Source organism: Lepus europaeus, chromosome X, assembly GCF_033115175.1.
Source record: "Lepus europaeus isolate LE1 chromosome X, mLepTim1.pri, whole genome shotgun sequence".
NCBI lineage: Eukaryota > Metazoa > Chordata > Mammalia > Lagomorpha > Leporidae > Lepus > Lepus europaeus.
In genome coordinates, this window is record NC_084850.1 from 63,539,841 (window position 1) to 63,565,349 (window position 25,509).

A 25,509-nucleotide genomic window follows, 5' to 3' on the forward strand; every position below is an offset into this window, starting at 1 on the left:
AGTACTCAAACAGTATTTTGCACTTTGTGTTTCTGTGTAGGTGCAAACTGATGAAATCTTTACTTAATATATACTAAATTGATCTTCTGTATGTAAAGAGAATCGAAAATGAATCTTGATGTGAATGGAATGGGAGAGGGAGTGGGAGTTGGGAGGGTTGCGGGTGGGAGGGAAGTTATGGGGGGGAAGCCATTGTAATCCATAAGCTGTACTTTGGAAATTTATATTTATTAAATAAAAGTTAAAAAAATAGTAAATCATACACTATGCAAAGTTTTCTAGTTCTTTTGTAAGTCTTCAACCAGTCACTTGAACTATAGATTCTTAAAGGAATAAAGAACACATTTTATGCATCTGAATCCCACCCCTTCTATTCAGCATCAAATAAATTATTGTAGTTTATCAAATATTTATTGAATGGTTTGTTTTAAAAATGCACAGGAATATGTGAATATGTAATCAGACATGGGAAACTCTAAAAGACATTTTATCTAAACTAATTCATATTCAATTTTGATTCCACCACTGTGACAAAAAGGATTCAAGATTATTAAAAGAAAGCATAGTATAGCAAGATAATATTAAGTAAAATATTTAAAATCATAAAGAGAGATGCACAGAGACATAAAAATTGAATCACAAAAAGGCCAATCCAGAAAAACGCATTGTAATACTATTCCTCAAAAAGGAGATCCTGCCATTTGCTACTACATAGAACTGAAGAATTTTATGCTAAATGACATAAGCCACTCACAGGAAAAATATTGTATGGTATATGAAATCTATTCTCTTTATTTTTTAAAAGATTTCTTTATCTGAAAGAGTTACAGAGAGGCAGAGAGAGTGGGGAGGTGTCTTCCATCTGCTTGTTCACTCCCCAGATGGGGGGCAACGACTAGAGTTGGATCGATCTGAAGCCAGGAGCCAGGAGCTTCTTCTGGGTCTCCCATGAGGGTGCAGGGACCCAAGCACTTGGGCCATCTTCTACCACTTTCCCAGGCCACAGTAGAGAGCTGGATTGGAAGTGGAGCAGCCGGGACTTGAACCAGCATCCATATGGGATGCCAGCACTGCAGGTGGCAGCTTTATCTGCTATGCCTCAGAGCCTACACCTGTGAAATCTGTTTCTTTAAAAATTCAAATATGCAGGGAACCCGGCAGAAATGTAATGGGACAGGGGCTGGGGAGCATACCCTGCTTGATTATTCTTATGGAATATCTGTGACCAGGGTGTGTTCCTGTGAAAGTGGATATGTTGCAAAAAAAAAAAAATGGATGTGTTGCATTCAGTCAAAGTCAATGAAAGGAAGAGGAGGAAAGTGGCACAGTAGCCAATGGGGTAATAGAGGGAGATGGATGGAATTCCTTCAAAAGTACAAAGCTGTCCAGTTGGCTTATGGCAGCCAGCTCCTTTTTATGATGAAATTGATGTTAACTTTACTAAAGCCCTATGCCAGCTAACCATGGAAGAAGGCAACAGGGGAACTCCTTGTGAACGGCTTATGAGATTTTATGCAAATGGAATATTTGATTTATTTCATTCTGGTCATGCCCAGGCTCTGATAGAAGCAAACAACCCTTTGAGCTAATGCACAACCTCAAAGGCTTCATGGTGATGAATGAAAATGAGCACTACAACACAGTGTAACACTGCTGCTACATGGATGAGGTGGTGAGAAATGCCCCTTGAACCCTGACACTCCAGTTCCTGGCAGAACACAGGACTGATTTTGTAGCCCATAACTATATCCTTTATTCTTCTGCTGGGAGTAATGATTTTTTAAAGCTTTATTTATTTATTTGAAAGTCAAAGTTACACAGGAAGAAGAAGAAGAAGAAGAAGAAGAAGAAGAAGAAGAAGAAGAAGAAGAAGAAGAAGAGAGATCTTCCATCCACTAGTTCACTCCCCAATTGGCTGCAACAGCCAGAGCTGCACTGATCAGAAGCCAGGAGCCAGGAGCCAGGAACTTTTTCCAGGTCTCCTATGAGGGTGCAGGGGCCCAAGGACTTCGGCCATCTTCTACTACTTTCCCAGGCCATAGCAAAGAACTGGATCAGAAGTGGAGCAGCCAGGTCTCAAACCAACGCCCATATGGGATGCCAGCACGCAGGCGGTGGCTTTACCTGCTAAGCCACAGCGCTGGCCCCAGGAGTAATGATTTTTATAAGCACATCTAGAAGGCAGTCATGTTTGCTTCAACACAGAGGACAAAAGTGGATCTGGATGAAGAGCCCATGAGAGTATTGTAGGCATGGAAAGCCAAGATACCATGGAAAAGAAAAAAAGAAGAAGACCTAAATGAAAGATCTCTGTGAGTGAGATCCCAGTGGAAAGAACAGGGCCATCAAAGAAGGAGGTACCTTTCTCTGAAGGGAGGAGAGAACTTCCACTTTGACTATGACCCTATCGGAATAAGATCAAAGTCAGCGAACTCTAAAGGCTTCCATAGCCCTGGCAACTCATGACTAGAGCCTAGGGAGATTACTGACGTCATGAACAGGAGTGTCAAATTGTTAAGTCAGCAACAGAAGTCACTGTGTACTTATATCCCATGTGAGATCTGTCCTTAATGTGTTGTCTAATGTGCAGTGATGCTATAACTAGTACTGAAACAGTATTTTTACACTTTGTGTTTCTGTGTGGCTACAAACTGATGAGATCTTTACTAATTATATACTGAATCGATCTTCTGTATATAAAGATAATTGGAAATGAAAAAAAAAACAACCTGGTGTTAAATTGGAAATGGCATAGAAAATTAATTAATTTTAAAAAATTATCTTCTAGGATCTCTGTCTTTAATGTGCTGTACACTCTTCTTTAATGCTATAACTAGTACTCCAACAGTATTTTTTTTTTCACTTTGTGTTGCTATATGGGGGCAAACTGTTGAAATCGTTACCTAATATATACTAAACTGATCTTCTGTATATAAAGAGAATTGAAAATGAATCATGATGTGATTGGAAGGGGAGAGGGAGCGGGAAAGGGGAGGGTTGTGGGTGGGAGGGAAGTTTTGGGAGGGGGGAAGCCATTATAACCCATAAGCTGTACTTTGGAAATTTATATTCATTAAATAAAAGTTTAATTAAAAAAAAAACACCCCAGCTGGAAGAAAAAAAAAAGTTGTATCCACATCAGACATCAACACCAGAATTGTCTGCAACTATGATGTGTATGTGAGACAGAACCTACGGAGAGACTACACAGCAAAGGAGCTCAATGTCAACTTTATCAATGAGAAAAAAAACACAACACTTGCAGGAGTGGGTTGATGAAATAGAGAAGAAGGTAAAAGATGTGGAGGAAAAATCAAAATAATTTGTTCAGAAGGTGGAGGAAGAAAGCATTGACCTCATTCAGAAATGGGAAAAGAAGTCCCAAGAATTCACTGGACTTTTCTTGCCAATCTTTGGTCCAGAAGGAGCACTGAAACATATACTGAAAGAAAAGACCATCAACCCAAAGCAGAGTCCCAGCAGCCACCCTACTTGTGAAGACTCCCCATCTTTCTTTCCAATGACCCTTTGCTGGCAAGACTTCCCAACTGTCTCCCCAGCAAATGTCTCCAAGTACAAGGCTGCAGCCTATCATATCAGTGAGAATGAAGAAACCTAAGCTTTCATTTCTCCTTTCCACTCCTGCACCTTTGTCCCATCACTTTCAGATGATTTCTGTTGAATTTCAAATTGTCATCCCAACACTAAACCTAAGGACATCTACAAAGGAAAGACAGTTGGGGAATCAACAAATCAAAATAGCCTATCCTTCAAGAGATATCAATCACCCACAATAAAAAGGAGGCTGTCAGTACCTTAGAAGCCTGTTCTAGGCCGGCGCCGTGGCTTAACAGGCTAATCCTCTGCCTTGCGGCACCGGCACACCAGGTTCTAGTCCCGGTTGAGGCGCCAGATTCTATCCCGGTTGCCCCTCTTCCAGGCCAGCTCTCTGCTATGGCCCGGGGAAGGCAGTGGAGGATGGCCCAAGTCCTTGGGCCCTGCACCCCATGGGAGACCAGGAGAAGCACCTGGCTCCTGGCTTTGGATCAGCACAATGCGCCTGCCGCAGCGGCCATTGGAGGGTGAACCAATGACAAAAAGGAAGACCTTTCTCTCTGTCTCTCTCTCACTATCCACTTTGCCTGTCCAAAAAAAAAAAAAAAAAAAGAAGCCTGTTCTACCTCCATTTACCCTCCCCAAAGGACTTTGTTTTACTGTTTATGTTCATGTGATCTTGATGAGGAAATTGTCATTTTCATTAATTTTTTTTAAAGTTAGTCCTTCAAATATAGTAAGTAGAACTACAAAAACAAGTTAAAATATCCAGAGACAGAGAATAGAACAGTGTTTATCATGGCCAGATATGGGTGTGGGGGATGAAAACGATGTATGTCAAAAGTTACAAAACAGAAGATACAGAGGATTTTTTTTAAAGATTTTATTTAATGAATATAAATTTCCAAAGTACAGCTTATGGATTACAATGGCTTTCCCCCCCCCCCAATAACTTCCTTCCACCTGCAACCCTCCCCTTTCCCGCTCCCTCTCCCCTTCCATTCACATCAAGATTCATTTTCAATTATCTTTATATACAAAAGATCAGTTTAGTATATATTAAGTAAAGATTTCAACAGTTTGCCCTCACATAGCAACACAAAGTGAAAAATACTGTTTGAGTACTAGTTATAGCATTAAATCACAATGTACAGCACATTAAGGACAGAGATCCTACATGATATTTTTTAAAAATTGATTAATTTTGTATGCAATTTCCAATTTAACACCAAGTTTTTTGTTTTTTCATTTTCAATTATCTTTATATACAGAAGATCGATTCAGTATATACTAAGTAAAGATTTCATCAGTTTGCACCCACACAGAAACACAAAGTGTAAAAATACTGTTTGAGTACTAGCTATAGCATTACTTCACATTGGACAACCCATTAAGGACAGATCCCACATGGGACGTAAGTACACAGTGACTCCTGATGTTGATTTAACAATTTGACACTCCTGTTCATGGCGTCAGTAATCTCCCTAGGCTCTAGTCATGAGTTGCCGAGGCTATGGAAGCCTTTAGGGTTCGCCGACTTCGAGAAGATATGGAGGATTAACAAGTCTAGAAATCCAATATATAATACCAGGATTGCAGTTATTACAATTTTATTGTATTAAGGATTTTTGTTAACTAAGTAGAATTTAGTTACCTTTCTGACAGAAGAAAAGTGAGATGTGAGATATGAAGATCATGAAATATGTTTGCTTCACTCTAGTAACTCTACTGTCTACAAGAAACCTATAATGTTATATTGTAAACTTAAAAAAAAACCTTTACCTTTGTTACATCTTTCTTTATTGTATTAAATATCTTTTTAATTTATATTATCTTGCTGTACTATGTGTCCTTTTAAATCCTCTTTAATCTTTTTTGGAGCAATAGTGGGATCAAAAAGCAAGTAAATAAATAAATAAATAAAGGATAGAATAAGCTGTGACACCAATTCTTTCTGTATTAGATTTAATGAAGAAGAATTGCTCAATATTTCTGTTTTCCATCACCATTCTAGGCAACTCACAGATATCATCTCAATTCTTCAAACAATCCTATGGAATAGCTCCAATAACTGCTGAAATCTCAGAAACACAATTCAAATTAACAACAGGACAACCTCTCCTTAAGCTGTTCCCTCCATCTAGAGTGCTCTTTTCCCAAGCCTTTCATTTCTAGGCTAGTAAGTTAAGCAGTTATATTCAAGTATTATCATCTTATTAATACTGAAAACTGTTTGAGAGTAGAGATTATGTTTGACTCATTTCTGTATTCTGAACTAGTCTAGGACAAGGCTCTTTCATAAATAATTATTGAATTAAAAAGTGAGGGAAGGGGTAAATTTATAAAATGTTCAATGAATGCATGAGTAAATAAATAAACAGTTTTGATTGCAGAGTCTCCTTACAGTGTATTAAAATTTTGGTCAGTATGTACAATGTCTATGGGCCTAAAGGAAAATCATACAACTGGGGACCATAGTCTCAGCCAAGCTTGACAGTAGTTCTGACAAGCAAAGTGTACAAAGCAGCCTCAAACTCTCTGGTGTGAAAAGAGCACATTCTGAACTCAGAGCCTGGAGTTGGAAAGAGCTTTCTGGGTAATATCATACACAAAGGAGAAAAACAAGTACTGTGAGTTAGGTCAAAGTGTAGCATTTTGATTCATGATTAAGTCTGATTAAGGAAGAAGCTCTCCTAGAACCAGAACAATTAAAGAATTAGGTGGAGCCACACCAAACACTCAGAAATGTCCAATGTAAATCGCAAGGACATCAAGAGAAGTATTGGAAACTAAGCTTGGGCTGTTTGATGAAAAATCCATGACTTGTGAGGACTGGCAAAGAGAGAGTGTTCTCATCCTGGCTGATGTATGTCAAATGAAACAAGCTTAACCTTGCAGTCCCCTTCCTAATTCTGATTTCATGTATTTATCCAGCCCTAATCTGTTGTTAATTTAGTTTTCTGACTTGGCATCCCTACTGAAAAGAGAATACAGTGACAGGCCAACACACATCTCAGTGCATTTGGCAGTTCTGTTTCTTTCCATAAATTATTAAATTGGCTTTCTGGTACAAATCTGTCCCCTGTGAGTTTGGGCAATGTAAGCCAGTTTTTCTGGGGTATGATTATTCTCTGAACAAAGCAATTTCAAGAACTGTTGAGCTTTGATGCCAAACTTTTGGGGGTAAGGGAGAAAAGGAACCCTTTCCTGATAATGAGCTGTCATCACCACATCTCACATTTATTTCACAAACAACACCTTAACATTACTAGACAAAGCCTGTCAGCTTACCTCATTTCTCTCTTGCATGCAAGTAGTCTCTTCTGTCATTGGCCCCAAAAAAGGAAGCAAATGAAGATAGGGGATAAATTTCCCAATTTATGCAAAAAAAATCAACTCAAGTAGTTTTGATGTTAATTGGAAGAAGCAAAGCGGTATACAAACCAAAAAAGCTTATAATTTAACAGTCACCTGCAATTTCCAGGAGAGAGTCTTCTATGTATTGGATATGACTGATGGTCTAGGAATCATTACTACTTGAAATCAATAATTATCCTATTCATAAGAATAAAAAGTACTCAGTTGGGCTGGTATTGTGGCACAGCAGATTAAGCCACTGTCTGTATCACAGGCCATCCCATTTGAGCGCCAGTTAAAATCCCAGCCACTCCAATTTTGATCCATCTGCCTGCTAATCTGTCTGTGAAAGCAGCAGAAGATGGCTCAAGTGCCTGGGTCCCTGTCACCTGTGTAGAGACCTGGATAGAGTTCCAGGCTCCTGGCTGTGGCCTGGTCTAGCCCTGGGCTTTGGAGCCATTTGAGAGTAAACCAAGGCATAGAAAATTCTCTCTCTCTCTCTCTCTCTCTCTCTCTCTCTCTCTTCCTCTCTCCCCTCTGTGTGTGTATATCTCCCTCTTTCTCTGTAACTCATTCAAATACACAAAAAAATTTTTTAAAGTACTCAGTTGTCTCTTTTTGCCCATAGTTCTGAATTCTTCTCTTCTTCTGAAAGTTTACTTTGATTGGTGGATTGTGTCTTCTCTGGAAAAAAATTATGATTTGGTATTTCAAAGGATTTTGTCTGGTCTTTCCTAGACTAGCAATAGATTAGGAATAATAGCTAATGTTGAGGACATTATTCATTACTATATTCTGTGTTTCCTAGGAAGACCTAAGATTCCTATCTGATCTTATTATCTCAAAAAAACTATATTTTCCTACTGGTTTAATTTGATTTTTATGTATACTCACTGTGTAATTAGTCATATATCTCTTTTCACACAGTCTTCTAAAAATTCTGATTTAAAGGAGCTGCAGCTATCCTGTTCTTAGGCAAATGCTATAGTTCTTAGGTAAATGCTCTTCAGATTTTGACTGAAAATCCCATCTTCCCATGGAACCTACTGGAATCTAGTGAGATAGATAGGCATGTGGGCTGTTGTGTAAACAGACAGTATGGAGAAAATTTAGGAAGGCTGACATACAGTCATTATTTGAGTGCGCATAGCCCTTGACACTCTGCTCTTTGAATTTCTCTGCACCAATGAAATGAAAAAGAAATAAAGCAAGAGCAGCGTCATTTGCTCAAGGGACTTACCTTCAGTCCGTGCAAATAAGGTTTCTGTGGTGAGACAACAAATGTAGTCAACTTCCTCTTTCAACAACAATTTTTTTCAGTTATCAGCAGGATCTGTGTCACTCAGAGCTAAGCTTTTTTACCTCTAGATTCATGCAAAGAAAGAAGAGTGCTTATTCCAGCTGAACTCCAAGGTAAGTTAGAGCCTACCTATTTACCAGAATTGGTGGTTTCTTGTGGGAGGTTTGGTGGGAGAATACAGATCAAGACAGAGAGCAATGTGCGGGCCATTATCTGAATTGAAATTTTCCCCAGTTTCTCATCTCAGACTTCTTATAGCAGTAGCAACAATGACTGCCCTTGAGTCTGACCAGCATCCAAAGATAGGGTGAATGCTGTCAGTCCTCACCATTATTCCAGGATCATGGAGTCTTTGATGTAGCCTGTTTTTGCTGAGAGCTCTTTGTAGACCAGGGACCAAGAAGAGGGCACAAAATTAAAAGAGCATACATCGATAGTCATTGGTACAACTCACAATATTAAGGCAATAAAAAAGGATTTGAATTTCTGCTCTGTATATCTTACTTAGTTAAATAGCAAAGGAAGATGTATGGGTATAAAATCCTTGCTTTGGTAAGTTTAGCATTTAAAGATATTGAGATCAATGGTAAATTTTTCCCAGAAAGAGAAAAGAAAATCAGATCATGGATTTTGGAGCTCAAAGTGTGTTCAGAGACCAAAACTTTCAGAATTCATATGGGAAAAAAAACTGAGAGCCAATGACGTGAAGGTACTTGTGGTCATCAAGCTACTTAGTGGCAGAGCTGCAACTAGCACAAGGAACTCATGTTCCCTTTCCCCTAATGTAAAGGTCATCTACCAGACAATAGTTACAAATGTATTTGTTTCCCCATTTGGTTTTAGATTAGGAAAGTATAGACTATCTTAGATGATTACAGAGTCTGCTCAGAGGGGTCCCTTGATTTTTTGAAAACTACTTTTTGACCCCAGGTTAATTATACGGATATCAGAGCCCAAAAGTGAAGCTTTTTTAGTAATTATTGATATCAATATGAGTTGCAGTACCTCTCTAGCTCTGGGCTGAGATGACCGAGACAAAACGAGACTTGCAATTGGAGTCCCTAAAGGTGGACTCTGCCAAGTCAATTAGCAGCAGGTTCAGTCTAGATAGAATAACAGACTTTGTTGTGCTTTTATGGGGAGTAGTCTCGGTTCCAAGGATCCTTGTACGAATATTTCTATTTTGGTTGGTCAGGGGGATGTGATGAGTCATTGTCATTTCTTTTAATCTAGGACTTTATGTCAGCAATTGCAACACAGTAAAGTTATTCACTTCTGAAACTATGCGATATGCTCACAAAGTAGAAAATGGTATCACCTATACTGGGAATCAGGTCATACTACAGGGAAATTTTTTTTTTGTAGTGGTTCCTGTTGAATAAATGTTTGTAGCTTAAATGCATTTCCTTTTTTTGGGCTAAACTAGGAAAGATGTTGAGTTCAAGTTACACAAGACTACCTGGGTTCTTGCAGTAAGAGATACAAAAATTAACTAAAAAAATGAGCAGATTTCTGTGTGGTTTTGGGTTTTTCTTGGTAGCTAGTTTTATTTGAGGTGAGATATTTGGAGTCCTAAGAGGCAGGCCATGCTGCTAGCAAAGAGAACACAGCTATTGTGAAACTACTCTTTAAGAGTTCCAATAATCAGAGAGACAGATGTCAAGGAAGTTATGCTTGATTTCAAAACTTGCCTTCATTGGCAGAATGATGAAGTAGATAGACCAGTATACAAGAAGTGAAGAAGTCTGGATTATAGTTCAAGTTCTGCCTATGACTCACAGTGTGGCTCTGGGCAAGTGACTTTATTGCAATGATTCTCAATAATCTCACTTCTAATAATGGGAAAGGGCCTAGAATTGAGGGTCTCTAATTTCCTTCCTAACAATAAAATTATTTGATCCTTAGCTGCCAGGTACCTGAGGAGAGTCATATGTCATGAAGTGGTGAATATTGGGACCATGGCAGAAGATTTTAACTAGATAGGATCTTCTGAAAATGGAGTTCAGGTCTCCAAAAGAATCCAATAACTTTTCCCAATGGCCATTATATTTCTTTCATAATATATTACATAAGAGCTTCAACCTTTAGAGTGCAAAGTATTTTACACTTTTGAGATTTAAATTAAAATTTTACATTTTTACCTAAATGCTGAAACACAAACAAGGAAATGGTTTCTGAAATCTGATTTCCACAATGACAATGATGCTTAATCAACATTTCTCAAAGTTTTAAAGCCAAGGCTCCTTTTGAGAAAAATACAAATTTCACTACAAGATTATTGCAGAATTGCCTCCCTAGGAATCAGACCCTGGCGTATAGAAAGATGTGTTCCATCACACTGAGTATTCTGAGTCCAATATCTAAAAATATATTAAGGATTTGTAATTTCAGTAGTTTGCATTATAGGGACAATAATTTTGCTTTCCAATTAAATTTATTATAGTAGGGAATATTTTAAGGAGCATATGTTTTGCACACTCCCACCTTAAGAATTAGTACTTAGGGACCTTCTAGCCATGTTTAATAACTATGCTTTTTGGGGGAATTTTTTAAACCAATCTCTGGAAGATTATGCTATGAACTAGTAAAGAGGAAAGGAACTCACATTTATTTAATACTTACTGTCCATCAGGCAAGAAAATGGATACTTTCACATAATTTTTCATTTGATCTTCCCAATGATCTCCAAAGGAGAGACATGATTCTACTAAGAGCATAATTCTTTTCACCTATAAATGATGCTGAATTTGTCTTTCCTCCTAAAACATCAAAACTTCAATAAAGATTTATTCAATGAATTTCAAATTATTAGTTCATGAGTTATCCAGTTGCTTTAATTCATTTTAAGTATAAAATAAATATCATTTTCTATAATTAACAGAAATTATGTCTAGACTTGCAAAATATATCCAAATTTTTGTGCTCTGACATCAAGCAGGGTTACTTGGAGTTAATCTGAATTAATTCAGGAAACAGCAGCATCTCCAATTCTAGTTGCTATACTTTGACTCTGAATGTAAGTGATTGAATGAAGAACATCATGGTTATGAAGATCAGACTGGCTTGGGTAATTTACTTGGAACTGGTAAGAAAAGCCAAAAACAAATTAAGTTCCCAAATGCCCTGGAAAAGTTGTCCCCTGGAGAGTGGGAGGGATTCCCATCAGTAAGTTTCTTTTTCTGTTTAATGTCTCCTCCCAAGATAAGAAGCCACAGACTGGCCCTATCAACAAATAAGAGAAGTAAACTTGATAAATATGTTTATTTAGTGGTATTAGTGACCTAATGGTGAGAGGTCAAAAGATGGAAAGGATTTAAAGGGTCAAAACTTGTAAGGATGTTTTTTAGGGAAAGAACAGTCACCTTGCTCCCAAACCTAAGAACCTAAGCTCCACACTCCTGATTCTATCATTTGCTAACTTTCAAGCAGTTTGTATTATAGGAGCAATAATTTTGTTTTTAAAATGATTGTTTTCCAAATTAATTATAATAGAGTATGCTTTTTTTCAAGTAACACATTTTCTACCCTTCCACTTTAAGAATAATTGTTCTACACCTTGTAATTGTCTCTCTTAACTATAGTTTTCAACAATTTTCTAAACCCAGAAAAGTATAAGCTCCAGTGCATCCACGTGTAAATGAGATCACTTCTTTGAGCCTGATTTTCCTAATCTGTAAAACAAGGATGGTATGCCTTGATGTGTTCATTGATAATACATGCTATTTTTAATATTGTTTAATGGCAATCACACACACACACACACACACCCCTACACATTAAGTCTACAAAAACTTCATGAAAAACACATTATGAAAATATATGCATGGTTTCAATTTTTTTCACCAAAAGAAACTTTTCTTTTAATTCCGTTTCTGCAAACTTTTTGATGTACCCTCATTTATACACACACACACATAGGGTCTTCAAAAAAGTAATGGAAAATGTGTATTATGAAAAAGCTATACATACATGTAAAATATTTTTCACCAAAATAAGCTTATATTTTGAATTCATTTTTTATGAATTTTAAAAATACACTTATAGATGTATAAAATGTTTTGTAAAATAAAAATCGTCATGCTGGTTGAGGGGATGGTAGTTGTATTAGTGGTGTCCATGGCATTGCTGGTGCTATGAGCTAGAGGGAGAGATGGAGAGGGACAATGCTCATAAAATCATGCCAAGTTTGAGACAGAAGATAGTTGAAGATCATCTAGTTCAAATCATCTTATTTTAACAATGAGGAATATAAAGGGTTTATCAGAGTCACACAAAGAAACGCTATTTGAACAGTTACTTGAATTCAAGTCTCTTAGCTTCAAATCCAGCACTTTTTTCAATATATTCTATTACATTTGAGTCTTTCCTATCCTACAGTTCTTGCCCCGTTCAACTCACTGTTGTTATAAAGAAATTAATTTTTTCAGTACTTCTATTCACAGATCTATTATGATTTGGGCTCATAATCAAAACTCCATAAAGATCCTTGGCTCAGATATAACCCCACTCTGACACCTGGTGTGCAATAATTAACATATATGCATAGTATATGTACATAGAATTGCTAGGATTAGAAATGGGGACAATGGTTTCTTCATTTTTGAGGGAAAGTCTTATTCACACAAATGCCACTTTAAAATATCTTTCATTCACTGCAACCAGTAGTTTGGATAAGGAGAATTTCAGCTTTCTTCCTGTACGAAGAGCCTTATTACAACTAAAATAATAACAACTCTTGGACTTTGAGAGAGCCATTTAATCCTGATGATACATCATTTTCTAATCTGTAAAGGGGTATAATTATAATAAACTGTTCTTACATGGCAATGTGTACCCTAGTCAGAACACTATAAACTGAATATGCCAAGAGATTACTTCAGTAAACTGATATTGGAGGCATTGAGATTTCTGCTCTTTTCTCTGTCCTCTGAAGGCTCTCAACCATATAATTATGGAGTGGAGTAAAGTTGTGCGTATATGTATATCACCTGGAAATACATTGATAAATAAAAGAATAGAAGTGAGAAAAGGGAAGAATTGTGTGAGCAACTACGTTAAGGAGTTTACTTAAGAAAATAAGGAAGGGGACAAAGAACTAGAATAAGGTGCATAGATAAGAGGAGAAACATTTTGGAGGTTAAGGAGACTTAATGACAAAGACCAACCTGAGAGTCAGGATAGCATGATGGTCCAGGAGAGAAAAGAGACGATTAATTAAAGAGTATCTTGAGAGAGGTAAGAAGAGTGTGGGAATTCATCTTGAGCAATAGGAAGGGTAGCTGTGTTGAAAGTGAGAAGAGTACAGTTGTAGAAAAGATTGTGTTGGAGGGGACAATAGGTTAAATTGAGTTATTTTTCGTCCAAGAACTTCAATCTGTGAGGTAATGGGCAAGACAACTGTTGACAAAGATGGGAGATAAGAGAGCAGGGGAGAGAGGAGAAAGGTTCAGTAGAATTGGGAAGGTGCTGAATAGTCCCATTGGAAATAGGAGAAGGTACTAATCAGGTGCACATGAAAATAGGCAATAGTAAAACATTTTAGGCTAGAGATCATTAATTCTAGTTGTAGCATTGCAAATAGACTGGCATTTTTCTTAGTTTTATAATTTTATTCATTTATTATTTATTTTGAGAGAGAGAGAGAATCATTCTCCCATCTTCCAGTTTACTTCTAAACACCTTCAACAGCTGAGGCTATACCAGGCTGAAACCAAGAGCTTGGAATTCAATTGGGTTTCTCACACAGGTGTCAGAGGTCCAACTATTTTAGTAGTCATCTGCTAACTTGCAGGGTGCACATTAGCAGGAAGCTGCAATGAGGAGCAGACCTGGCACTCACAGGCACTCTGATATGGGATGAAGGCATCCTAAACAGCTTCTGAGTTGCCCTGTCAAATGCCTGCCTCAACTCTGATATTTTTAATATGGAAATTCAGCCATTTGAGTAGTGAGAAAGAAAGTGGGCTGTGGACGTGATCTGGAATTAGAGGCTTGCCAGGATGGTGCAGCAGAATGGAGGACAAGGAAGTTGTGGGTTCTTGCATGAGAGTGGTTAGACTAACCTACGCGGGGTAGAAGAGGAAGTAAGGTGGGGAGGATGTTAAGCGAAAACAGGGAAAAATGAAAGAGGTTCAGACATTTAAGATCTCTGGGAGTGTGGTGTAAGTCAGCAGGGTGCAATTTGTAACATACCTCAGTGATTAAAATGTTAGAGAAAAAAAAACTTTTGAAGGGTCAGAACATAATGCAGCTACGCAGAAAGCACAGATTTGGAAAGCTGAAATAAGGAAGGGATTAATTGGTTCAGATTGTAAGGTGAGTGCCGTATTTGAAAATGTTTTGGAGAAAGTACAAAAATTAGGATATCTTTTCCACACTTTTTTAATGAAAGATGGCCCAAGTGCTTGGGCCCCTGCCACCAATGTGGGAGAACTAGATGGAGCTCCTGGCTTCTGGTTTCAGTCTGGTCCAGGTCTGGCTGTTGTGGAATTTTCACTTTCTCCCTCTCCCTCCCCTCCCCCTCCCCCTCCCCCTCTCCCTCTTCTTCTCCCTCTCTCCTTCTTCCTCTTCTTATTTGTCAGTCTGTTTTTCCGACACATAAATAAATCTTTAAAAAATTATTATCTTCTCTCCATGCCAAGTCCAGAGATCATTTTGTATCACCTTCATGGTTGCAGCAGTAAGGTGAACGAACAGCTATCCTATTTGCTTTGGATTGTCATGGTTTTACTACTGAAAATCCTGTGTTCCAGGAAATGATCAGTCAAGGCCAACCTGGACTGTTGGTCACAATGCTTACTTCCAACTGATTTGAACTGCATGTGTCCATCTTTCCAATCCATTTTCCACATTGCTACAAGAGTGATCCTTCTAAAACACAAGTGTGGTGATAAATCATTTCTTTTCAGATTCTCCATTACCCTTCAAATTGCACTTCCAATATTCCTCTTCTGGGCAGGCTTTACTTCTGCTTCCCGGACAATTTCTTTATTACCTCTTTCACAGTAAGTTTTAAAAATTCTTATGGTAGTTATTCTTGTTAATGTTTTATTTATTTTTGTTTAAAAGCGAGAGAGAGAGAGAGAGAGAGAGAGAGAGAGAGAGAGAGAGAGAGAAAATATCACCCATTCACTGGTTCACTCTTCAAATAGTTGCAATAACCAGATTTGTGTCAGGCTGAAGCCAGGAGCCAGTAACTCCATCCAGGTCTCCCACATGTGTGGCAGGTACCCAAGTTCTTCAGATACCACTTGTTATCTCCCAGGGTGTGCATTAGCAGGAAACTGGATTGGAAGTGGAGTGGGAAGCGAAACCCTGGAACTCCAATAGAGAATGTGGGCATTCCAGTGTGTTAACTGCTGCACCACCAACCCCAGTTACTTATTCATAGATCTATCTCTCCCTAGGGACTGCAAATCACTTCACCATCCTTAGCAATCAGCAGATAGGGTACACACATAGCAGAATATTTGCTTGCTCCATAACATCATGAATTGTTATGCCTCAGAAGAATGATATTGATAATAATCAATACAGACTGATTATTCAATAAGAATTTCTTAAAGAGATGAAGATTGACCATAATTTGAAGGGCTACTAGTATTTTTATAGATTGATGGATAATTCAGGCAAAGTAAGGTTAATTTTGTCTCTTCCTTGGCCACCATCATTATTTTTATTTCCAACTCTATGCCTATGGGAATCAGGAAGAGAATGCAGATGGTACAGTACAAATGGCATCTGTGATTGGAAATTCTCTTGGAGTTCGATAAGGGCCATCTGATAGGATAGGAAGATCACTGAATAAGAAGTTTATAAAACTGGCTTTTTAAAAATATTTATTTTATTTATTTGAAACTCAGAGTTGCACAGAAGGAGAAGGCGAGGCAGAGAGAGAGAGAGAGAGGTCTTCCATCAGCTGGTTCACTCCCTAATTGGCTGCAATGGCCAGAGCTGCGCCAATCCAAAGGCAGGAGCCAGGAGCTTCTTCTGTGTCTCCCAAGTGGGTGCAGAGGCCCAAGGACTTGGGCCATCTTCCACTGCTTTCCCAAGCCATAGCAGAGAGCTGGATCGGGAGTGGAGCAGCTGGGGCTCCAAACAGAGCCCATATGGGATGCTGGCGTGATAGGCGGTGGCTTTACCCGCTAGGCCACAGCACCGGCCCCCAAATTGGCTTTTTATACTGCTTCCACCACAGCCTAACTGTGACCTTGAACAAGGTGCTGAGGTTTTCTTGATTAAATGTTTTTATCATCTAAAGCTATGCTAGAGTAGTTATTGGTACGTATCCTATTTACCTCACTAGGCTAACATTAGGGCCTTTAATCTTCTATGCCTTTCACCTATTTTTTTTTTTGTTTTGCACTAGTGTGGTATTGGAAATTTCTTAATGTTTTCCTAAAAACAAAAGAAGTTTATCATGGACAGATGCTATGGTGGATGATTCTATATTCTCCACAGATCCCAACAAGGGGACCACAGGTTGGAACTTATTAAATACATGATAATTTATTGATATGCCCCATGGTATCAAGAGTCCTCAAGAAGCCATGGAAAAAAGTAAATTGAGCTATTTTCCTTTGATGTTACTTTCTAAGTAAAAAGAGCTTTGGGGACTACAGGTGTAGCTTCCCATTCCAGGTCCCCTGTGTAGGTAAGTATGAAATCATTTGTTGATGAGATGAGACAGTTGCACTCTTAGTAGTGACAAGCACTGCCACCACCAAAAAAAAATGAGATGCCTTTGGAATTAAATCACAAGAACTGCCCTCTTCCTATGATCCAAATGCTAGTGTTGGTGATAACCTGAGATCCTGCGCTGTGCTTGTTTATATCCATAGGCTATGGCTGACCACTTGTGATTTTTAAATTGATTCCTTTGCACTTTCCTCAGACTTCTCTACATGCATGAATTTCCTGAATTAGAAAGGGCAAGTGTATGTTAAAAAGCTCACATCAGGCCGGCGCCGTGGCTTAACACGCTAATCCTCCGCCTTGCGGCGCCAGCACACCGGGTTCAAGTCCAGGTCGGGGCACCGATCCTGTCCCGGTTGCCCCTCTTCCAGGCCAGCTCTCTGCTGTGGCCCGGGAGTGCAGTGGAGGATGGCCCAAGTGCTTGGGCCCTGCACCCCATGGGAGACCAGGAGAAGCACCTGGCTCCTGCCATCGGAACAGCGCGGTGCGCCGGCCGCAGTGTGCCTACCGCGGCGGCCATTGGAGGGTGAACCAACGGCAAAAAGGAAGACCTTTCTCTATCTCCCTCTACTGTCCACTCTGCCTGTCAAAAATTTAAAAAAAAAAAAAAAAGCTCACATCAGAAAACAACATTTTAGAGGGAACAGCAGGCAACAGAAATGGATTAAGTTGATACTTCAAGGTTTTCATTTTTGCTGAATGCTTCTAAATAAGAGTATTGAACTACTGTGTATGTAATTCAATGTAATTGTACAAGTATTCATTGCATGGTTAGTATGTAGCAGGCTAGATTCTGGCTATATGATGAACAAAACATCTTTTATGGCACTAATTTAGTTAACAGTATAGTGGTTGAAATAGCCAATAAACAAGTGAATAAACACATAAATTGCAAATGTATGTGCTATAAAAAATAACAGAGTATGAGAGTATGTAGTGATATAGATAGAGTTGGTAGTAAAGTTCCCTTTGACTTGCAAGCTGCAATTAAAAGGAACCAGACTGGTGAAAGTTTGTGAGAAGAGAATCCTTGGCAGAGGGAATAACATGCAGAATCCTTTGTCAGAACAAAATTTTGGTTTGTACTAACAACTTAAAACATCTGAAAGTAGTAAAATATAGAGAATGAGGGATAGAATGGAAAGAAATAATATTTAAGGATAGAGGAATCAGAATATATATGTGGCCTTTAGGCCACAGTGAGAAGTTTGGACTTAGTGAAAAAAGCAATAGAGAATTAGCAAGGGATTTTAAGCAGGAAAATGGCATGATGTATCAAAAAAAGATTATCTGGATCACAGTGTGGAAAGGGTTAGTAAGGGTGAGACAATGCAGTTCCTGCTCTGAAGGCATGCAAAATTTAATTCAAGAGAAAAATATGTTAAGAAAATTTTTAGTAAGTGTAATAAGTGCCATGATAGAAGTAAGAATCTTCAGAGACAAGCATGAGTTCTAATTCTAATGCATTACCTCTATCTACCCTGTACAGCTATTATGATTTCAGAATGACTTATTTAAGCTCTTTGAAACTCAATTTCATTTGTAATATGGAAGCAATCAGTGCTTCTGTTTAGCCTATAAATAAATGGCAGCCTTCAATAAATTGCAACCATATTTAATGTTAGTGTTAGGCATGATTTAGGGAATAGATCACAGGGAGAAAGACTGGAATGAAGGAATTACCATAAGGCAACTATCACAGTGGTTCAGATCAGTGGTATTAGTGGCCTGGATTAGGATATTGATAGGGGTGGAGATGGATTGGAGAGCTTTTTAAAAGAGGATATCACCATGCTCACTTAGGAAGCACATATACTAAAAAGAGAGAATCGCTTGGTTTAATGATTGGATATGGGGGAAAATCTAGTTAACAGGAAAAGGAATGACTCAGCAATTATTTACAGCTTGAATGTGTGAAGGGCCAGTCATGAAACTGATTGAGAAGATAGCACAGATTCAAGAGTGACTCTCCAATCTCACATCCTTGTATATATGAGACAGAAAACAAATATGTTTGCATTGAAAAGGAGAGAGATTGACAACACAAGAGAGACAAATCATCCAGAAATAATCAACAATAGAGCCAGTGTTAGAGGTATGAAAGAGAAAGAGAGAGATGGAGACAGAGAGAGAAAAGGAATGCAGTCTGGCTTTAATTCTTCCACCCAATATTTTCCTGTTAGTGGTTTCTTAGACTGTTCTCCTTTCTTAAGTTTCAGAAGTAACACAAATTGTCCATGGTAAGCTAAACATTGCCTCCTAGGAGAATCTGTATTTCTGCCTAACCCAAAATAAATTCCCTCTGCCTTTAGCTGCCATGGAGATTTTACATGTAATTGTCACTAATAAGATTTGGGGAAAATTCCTTCCTACTTTCCCTCAAATCTGGAATAGAGAAGTTTTTGAAAGTACAGTATGCAAATCTGTAGGCTCACAAGGAACTGTGAATTGCAGAGGTATAAAAACCAACAATAAAAACAAAGGTGTGAATGTGACCTCTAGTTTGCTGTTCTCACATAATCAGGCTCTTATTTAACACGGAGGTGCAAACAGAACATGTTCCTTTAGTAAGTGAAACTTTCTACACCTAGGAAGCCAAAACAAACAGTCATGTCTGTTAAGTGCAAAAGTGGAAGAATGATTTGAGAGGATGTGAGCTGCTTTTAGTTTTTGAAATTGTAATGCCTCTTCATTTGCTGGCTCACAGCCTCTGCATTAATAATAGATGAGAATAGAGGCAGTGCCAATTCTGAAGTCAAAATCGGTGCTGGGGAGGGATGGTCAATGTGTATGTGGACAGTATTTGGTTTTATCCTGACAGCCTGAGTGAATACTAGTGTTATAAGATCATAAGGTATGGGGTGGGCACTGTGGCGTAGCGGGTAAAGCTACAGCCTGCAGTGCTGGCATCCCTTATGGGCACTGGTTTGAGGCCTGGCTGTTCCACTTCCTATCCAGCTCTCTGTTATGGCCTGGGAAAGCAGTAGAAGATGACCCAAGTCCTTGGACCCCTGCACCCGCGTGGGAGACCCGGAGGAAGCTCCTGGCTCCTGGATTCAGATGGGTGCAGCTCTGGTTGTTGCAGCCAACTGGGGAGTGAACCATTGGATGGAAGACCTCTCTCTCTCTCTCTCTCTCTCTCTCTGCCTCACCTTCTCTCTGTGTGTAACTCTGACTTTCAAGTAAATAAATAAATATTTAAAAAATATCATAAGGTACTACTATGGAATTAAAAAGGCTCTGCCAACCGTGTGTTCTTCACATGTCCAACAAATGACAGTTAAACTGGCTGCATTCCACTAAGTAGTCCTTCCTATTCAAGGAAGGCAAGTGGCATAGTGGAAACAGTATATACTTTGGAACAATCCAGGCATTACGGTATATCTGACCTTTACCACTTTCTAGTTTTGTTATTTTAGTCAATTTAGTCAATTTACTGAATCACTCTAAACCTTAGTTTCCTCATTGACTTTTTGAGAGTAATAATTCCTACTTCTTAGGATGGTTATGAGAAGTAAGTCAGGTAATACATGTGAAAACTCCCATTGAAGATTACAGGGCACATTTGTGATGGTTATAGTATGATAATCATTTCCTGTGAGCATTCCTCCACTCTAAGTCATACATACCCAGGCAAGATGACTGTGACTCTTTGAGGCATACCACAGATCATAGGCCAAGGAAGGAGGATAAAATAGAAGAGGAAGGAAAATTAAAGTACACTTTAGAGAAATAACAGCTTACTACACCAGCACTTTAAAAAACATTTATTTATTTATTTGAAAAGCAGAGTTAATGAAAAAGAAGGACACACACACACACACACAAAGAGAACGAGAGAGAGAGCGAGAGAGAGGGCACATTTCCACTTGCTGGCTCAGTTCCCAAATATGTGCAAGGGCCATAGTTGGGCCAGGTTGTGGCCAGGAGCCTGGAATTCCACTAGAGGTCTCCCATGTGGGTGTCAGGGGCCATTTTCCACTGCTTTCTTAGGCACACTAGCAGGGAGCTGAATCAGAGATAGAGCAGCAGGGACTTGAACTGGTGCCCATATGGAATGCCAATGCTGCACATGGTGGCGTTACCTATTGTACCACAAGGCTGGCCCCAAATCAATGGTTTTTCACCTGTGAACTCATCACTTGGGGTTCTGTTCTTTTATCACATCTCTTTTTATTAGAGCAAGACTAAACATGTTATAGAAAGACATCCTGCTACTGAAAAAGAATAATCTAAAAGGAGGTTACTCCTTTGTAATTACAACAAAACAAAACAAAATAAAAATAGTAAAAAACAATTACTTTCTCACTTTATTTCTTCTACTTCTAGCTTTAAATTCAATAAACATTCCTGTAATACAAAAATGAGGAGATTGGTGTTTGTGTGGAGATTATACATCTTGTCCACCCATCTGAAATCTCATGGCTTTCATTTTTTAGCCATGTGGCCATAATAAAATCTTCTCCTTGGGTCTGCCTTCTACTTTTATTGAATGGCGTCTGAAATACATGATTTCCGAAAGTCTTTCCTAGTGAGAAATTCTAGAAGATATTTAAAGTAATCAGCCTATTTCTCTCTTACTGTTCTTGCCTGCTAGAAGCCTGCATAATTCCATGCACAGTCCTTGTGAAGCCCTAAATACTACCCTCCCGATGTTCTAATATAATATGTAAAAAATACATACTAAATCATTAAATATTATTAAGTTGTTTCAAAAATTCTTCCTTTATAATAATTACTTCAATGAATAAAACCACATTAAATCTTAGAGTGCTTCCACAATTTTTTTTTGTGGCCGTTTGTTGCTAATACTCTAAGCAATGTTCACTGTAACCACTGGATAATCTCCAAAGCTAATGATACCACACAAATCCAGAATCCATCTTATGGGGAAAATTTACCTTTTCCCTTCCAAGATTACATGAGAGAGAGTACCCTTAATCAACTTTAAATTAATATTCTATTGAAGTACTTCATATAGGTTTCGAATGAGGCCCAAGTCAAGGGAGAGACAAACTTCAGGAGAACCTTAGAGTCACAAGCTACTGTGATATAATAACAAACAGTCCATGTTTCCTGGTTCTGAAAATCAGCGATGACACTAGGGGTGAAGGCTCAAGGGACAGGAATATTTTCCAAGTACTGGGGTGCCAAGGTAGGAAGCCAGTACCTCATGGGCAAAGTAGCAAAGGAGAAGCAAAGGGACCCAAAAAATGAAGCTGAACTTCTAACATCGCAACTGGGATTAAGTGAACAATAATCACTCTAACCAAGTTTTTTTTTTTTTAACTTTTATTTAGGCTGGTGCCATGGCTCAATAGGCTAATCCTCTGCCTTGCGGCGCCTGCCGGCACACTGGGTTCTAGTCCCGGTCGGGGCACCAGATTCTGTCCCGGTTGCCCCTCTTCTAGGCCAGCTCTCTGCTGTGGCCTGGGAGTGCAGTGGAGGATGGCCCAAGTGCTTGGGCCCTGAACCCGCATGGGAGACCAGGATAAGCACCTGGCTCCTGCCTTTGGATCAGTGCAGTGCACCGGCCGCAGCAGCCATTGGAGGGTGAACCAATGACAAAGGAAGACCATTTTCTCTGTCTCTCTCTCTCTCTCTCTCACTGTCCACTCTGCCTGTCAAAAAATTAAAAAAAATTTATTTAGTAAATATAAATTTCCAAAGTACAGTTTATGGATTACAATGGCTTTTCCCCCACTCAACTTCCCTCCCACCCACAACCCTCCCATCTCCGCTCCCTCTCCCATTCCATTCACATCAAGATTCATTTTCAATTATCTTTATATACAGAAGATCGATTCAGTATATATTAAGTAAAGATTTCATCAGTTTGCACCCACACAGAACATAAAGTGTAAAATACTGTTTCAGTACTAGTTATAGCATTAATTCATATTGGACAACACATTAAGGACAGAGATCCCACATAAGGAGTAAGTACACAGTGACTCCTATTGTTGACTTAACAATTTAACACTCTTGTTTATGGCATCAGTAATCTCCCTATGCTCTAGTCATGAGTCTCCAAGGCTATGGAAGCCTTTTGAGTTTGCTGACTTCGATCTTATTTAGACAAGGTCATAGTCAAAGTGGAAGTCTCTCCTCCCTTCAGAGAAAGGTACCTCCTTCTTTGATGGCCCATTCTTTCTACTGGGATCTCACTCACAGAGATCTTTCATTTCATTTAGGTTTTTTTTTTTTCCAGAGTGTCTTGGCTTTCCATGCCTAAAATACTCCCATGGGCTCTTCAGCCAGATCTGAATGCCTTAAGGGCTGATTCTGAGGCCAGAGTGCTATTTAGGACATCTGCCATTCTATGAGTCTGCTGTGTATCCTGCTAACCAAGGTTTTGAGCAAAATAAATTTGGAAGCAAAAAAAGTTTACTCAAATGATACACTTTCTATGGTGAGAAAAATATACTAGTTCAAGATATCCTTGCTTTCAAGACGTAACTTAGAAAATTTGGTAGTGAGTTTTTTGGGACAGTTCCATGTTTTCCCAGCTGATTCATTGGGTGATCTTGGATCAATGATATAGAGTCCTTGAACTCCAGCTTTTTCACCTGTATGCAAGGCTCTTTTAATTATAATATTCTGCTTCGGTAAGTATAAAATAGAGAAATGGATGCTGGATAAAGAAATAGTTAACCATTATACTCTTTATTCCTTTGCTTTTGGCAGGTGTCATAAATCTACAGCTTACCTTGATGAATATACTGAAATACTCAAGATGGGTAGCAATGGTACCAGTAATGCTGAGACTGACTGCAATGTTACCAATGTAACATTTCACTACTCCTTGTATGCAACCACCTATATCCTGATATTCATACCTGGTCTTCTGGCCAACAGTGTGGCTCTGTGGGTTCTGTGCCGCTTCATCGGAAGGAGAAATAAAGCCATCATTTTCATGATCAACCTCTCCGTGGCTGACCTTGCTCACGTGCTGTCCTTGCCCCTCCGGATTTACTATTACATCAGCCACCACTGGCCTTTCCAGAGGGCCGTTTGCCTGCTGTGCTTCTACCTGAAGTATCTCAACATGTATGCCAGCATTTTCTTCCTGACGTGCATCAGTCTTCAGAGGTGCTTCTTTCTCCTCAAGCCCTTCAGGGCCAGAGACTGGAAGCGTAGGTACGATGTGGGCATCAGTGTTGCCATCTGGGTCGTCGTGGGGACTGCCTGCTTGCCGTTTCCCATCTTAAGAAGCACAAACTTGGCCAACAACAGTGTCTCCTGCTTTGCTGATCTTGGTTACAAGCAAATGAATGCAGTGGCTTTGGTTGGATTAATTTCAGTTGCTGAGCTTGCAGGGTTTGTAATCCCAGTGGTAATCATTGCATGGTGTACCTGGAAAACAACTATATCCTTGCGACAGCCACCAGTGGCTTTTCAAGGGATCAACGAGAGGCCAAAAGCATTGAGGATGGTTTTCATGTGTGCTGCAGTCTTCTTCATCTGTTTCATTCCCTACCATATTAACTTCATTTTTTACATTATGGTAAAGGAAACCATCATTAGCAATTGTTCCATTATCCAAAGCACGCTCTATTTCCACCCTTTCTGTCTGTGCCTTGCAAGTCTTTGCTGCCTTTTGGATCCAATTCTCTATTACTTCACAGCCTCAGAGTTTCGTGATCAACTATCTCGGCATGGTAGCTCTGTGACGCGTTCCCGCCTCATGAGCAAAGAGAGTGGCTCATCAATGATTGGTTAAAAATAAAATAACTCTTAAATCATGACTTTGTTTATCTCTGTTCCTTGGCTTTTTCCGAAGACCAGAATTACCAACTTCTTTAATTGAACTTGGAAACAATAGAGATAAATGTTTTCTTGTATGATAGTTATGATCACAGGAGGGAGATGGTGGATGCTTAGTGAAAATATGAGAGAGGAGGGGAAGATAGCATTTACCTGTTTCCTTTTTAAATTCAAGGCACTTTCTTACTGAAGAGTCATAGATCAAGTTTTCACAGATGTTTCTAAGCAAATAGAACTTGGATACTTTAATATTAAACACTTCTACAGTAAATATCTTGTTAAGATACAGTAAATACAAGGATCTGTTTCTAGCATATGAATTAAATCCCTTTCCTTTTAAGACCTTAATTTATAAATTGGAGTAAAAATCTCCAGTCTTGAAGAAATGTATGCATAAATTTCAGGATCACAAACCTTCTATTGAAGGAAGACCATGGATATACATTCATTGAAAATCTATCATATGTTTATTGTGTTCTGTATTGCCACTTTTAAGTTTCTTTCATAGCATTTGTCTTGGGACTTTGAATAAACCTGTAGAATTTTCCAAAGCAAATGAATAAATGGAAGCTCAGAGAGATTAAATAACTTGCGTAAAGAAAAAAAAAAACAGTAGTGAGCCAAAATGTGTCTGGTACACACCACATATGCTTAAGTTATTCCCTCTATTTGAACTGTTGCTTGTGTTAGGTTGATACTAAATTTGACTCCAATGGTGAAGACACAGAATAAAGCTAAGCCACATGAAACCAAGACCATTTAAACAGAAATTGTATTATCTGAAACATCCGTGAATTGTAGGATTGTGGTATCAGGTTTCAAGCTACAAGTTCTCA

The 25,509-nt window shown here is 38.8% G+C and overlaps 1 protein-coding gene and 1 pseudogene across 1 annotated transcript; both read left to right on the plus strand.

Moving 5' to 3' along the window:
* The first annotated feature begins 1,271 nt into the window (after positions 1 to 1,271).
* On the plus strand, positions 1,272 to 3,619 carry LOC133752641 (choline-phosphate cytidylyltransferase A-like; annotated as a pseudogene).
* Positions 3,620 to 8,253: 4,634 nt separating this feature from the next.
* Positions 8,254 to 24,629, plus strand: P2RY10 (P2Y receptor family member 10). The gene is made up of 2 exons (XM_062184300.1): positions 8,254 to 8,325; positions 23,594 to 24,629. Exon 2 carries the CDS (start codon positions 23,643 to 23,645, stop codon positions 24,627 to 24,629), a length of 987 nt encoding a protein of 328 aa, XP_062040284.1. The 5' UTR covers positions 8,254 to 8,325; positions 23,594 to 23,642.
* Positions 24,630 to 25,509: the final 880 nt, after the last annotated feature.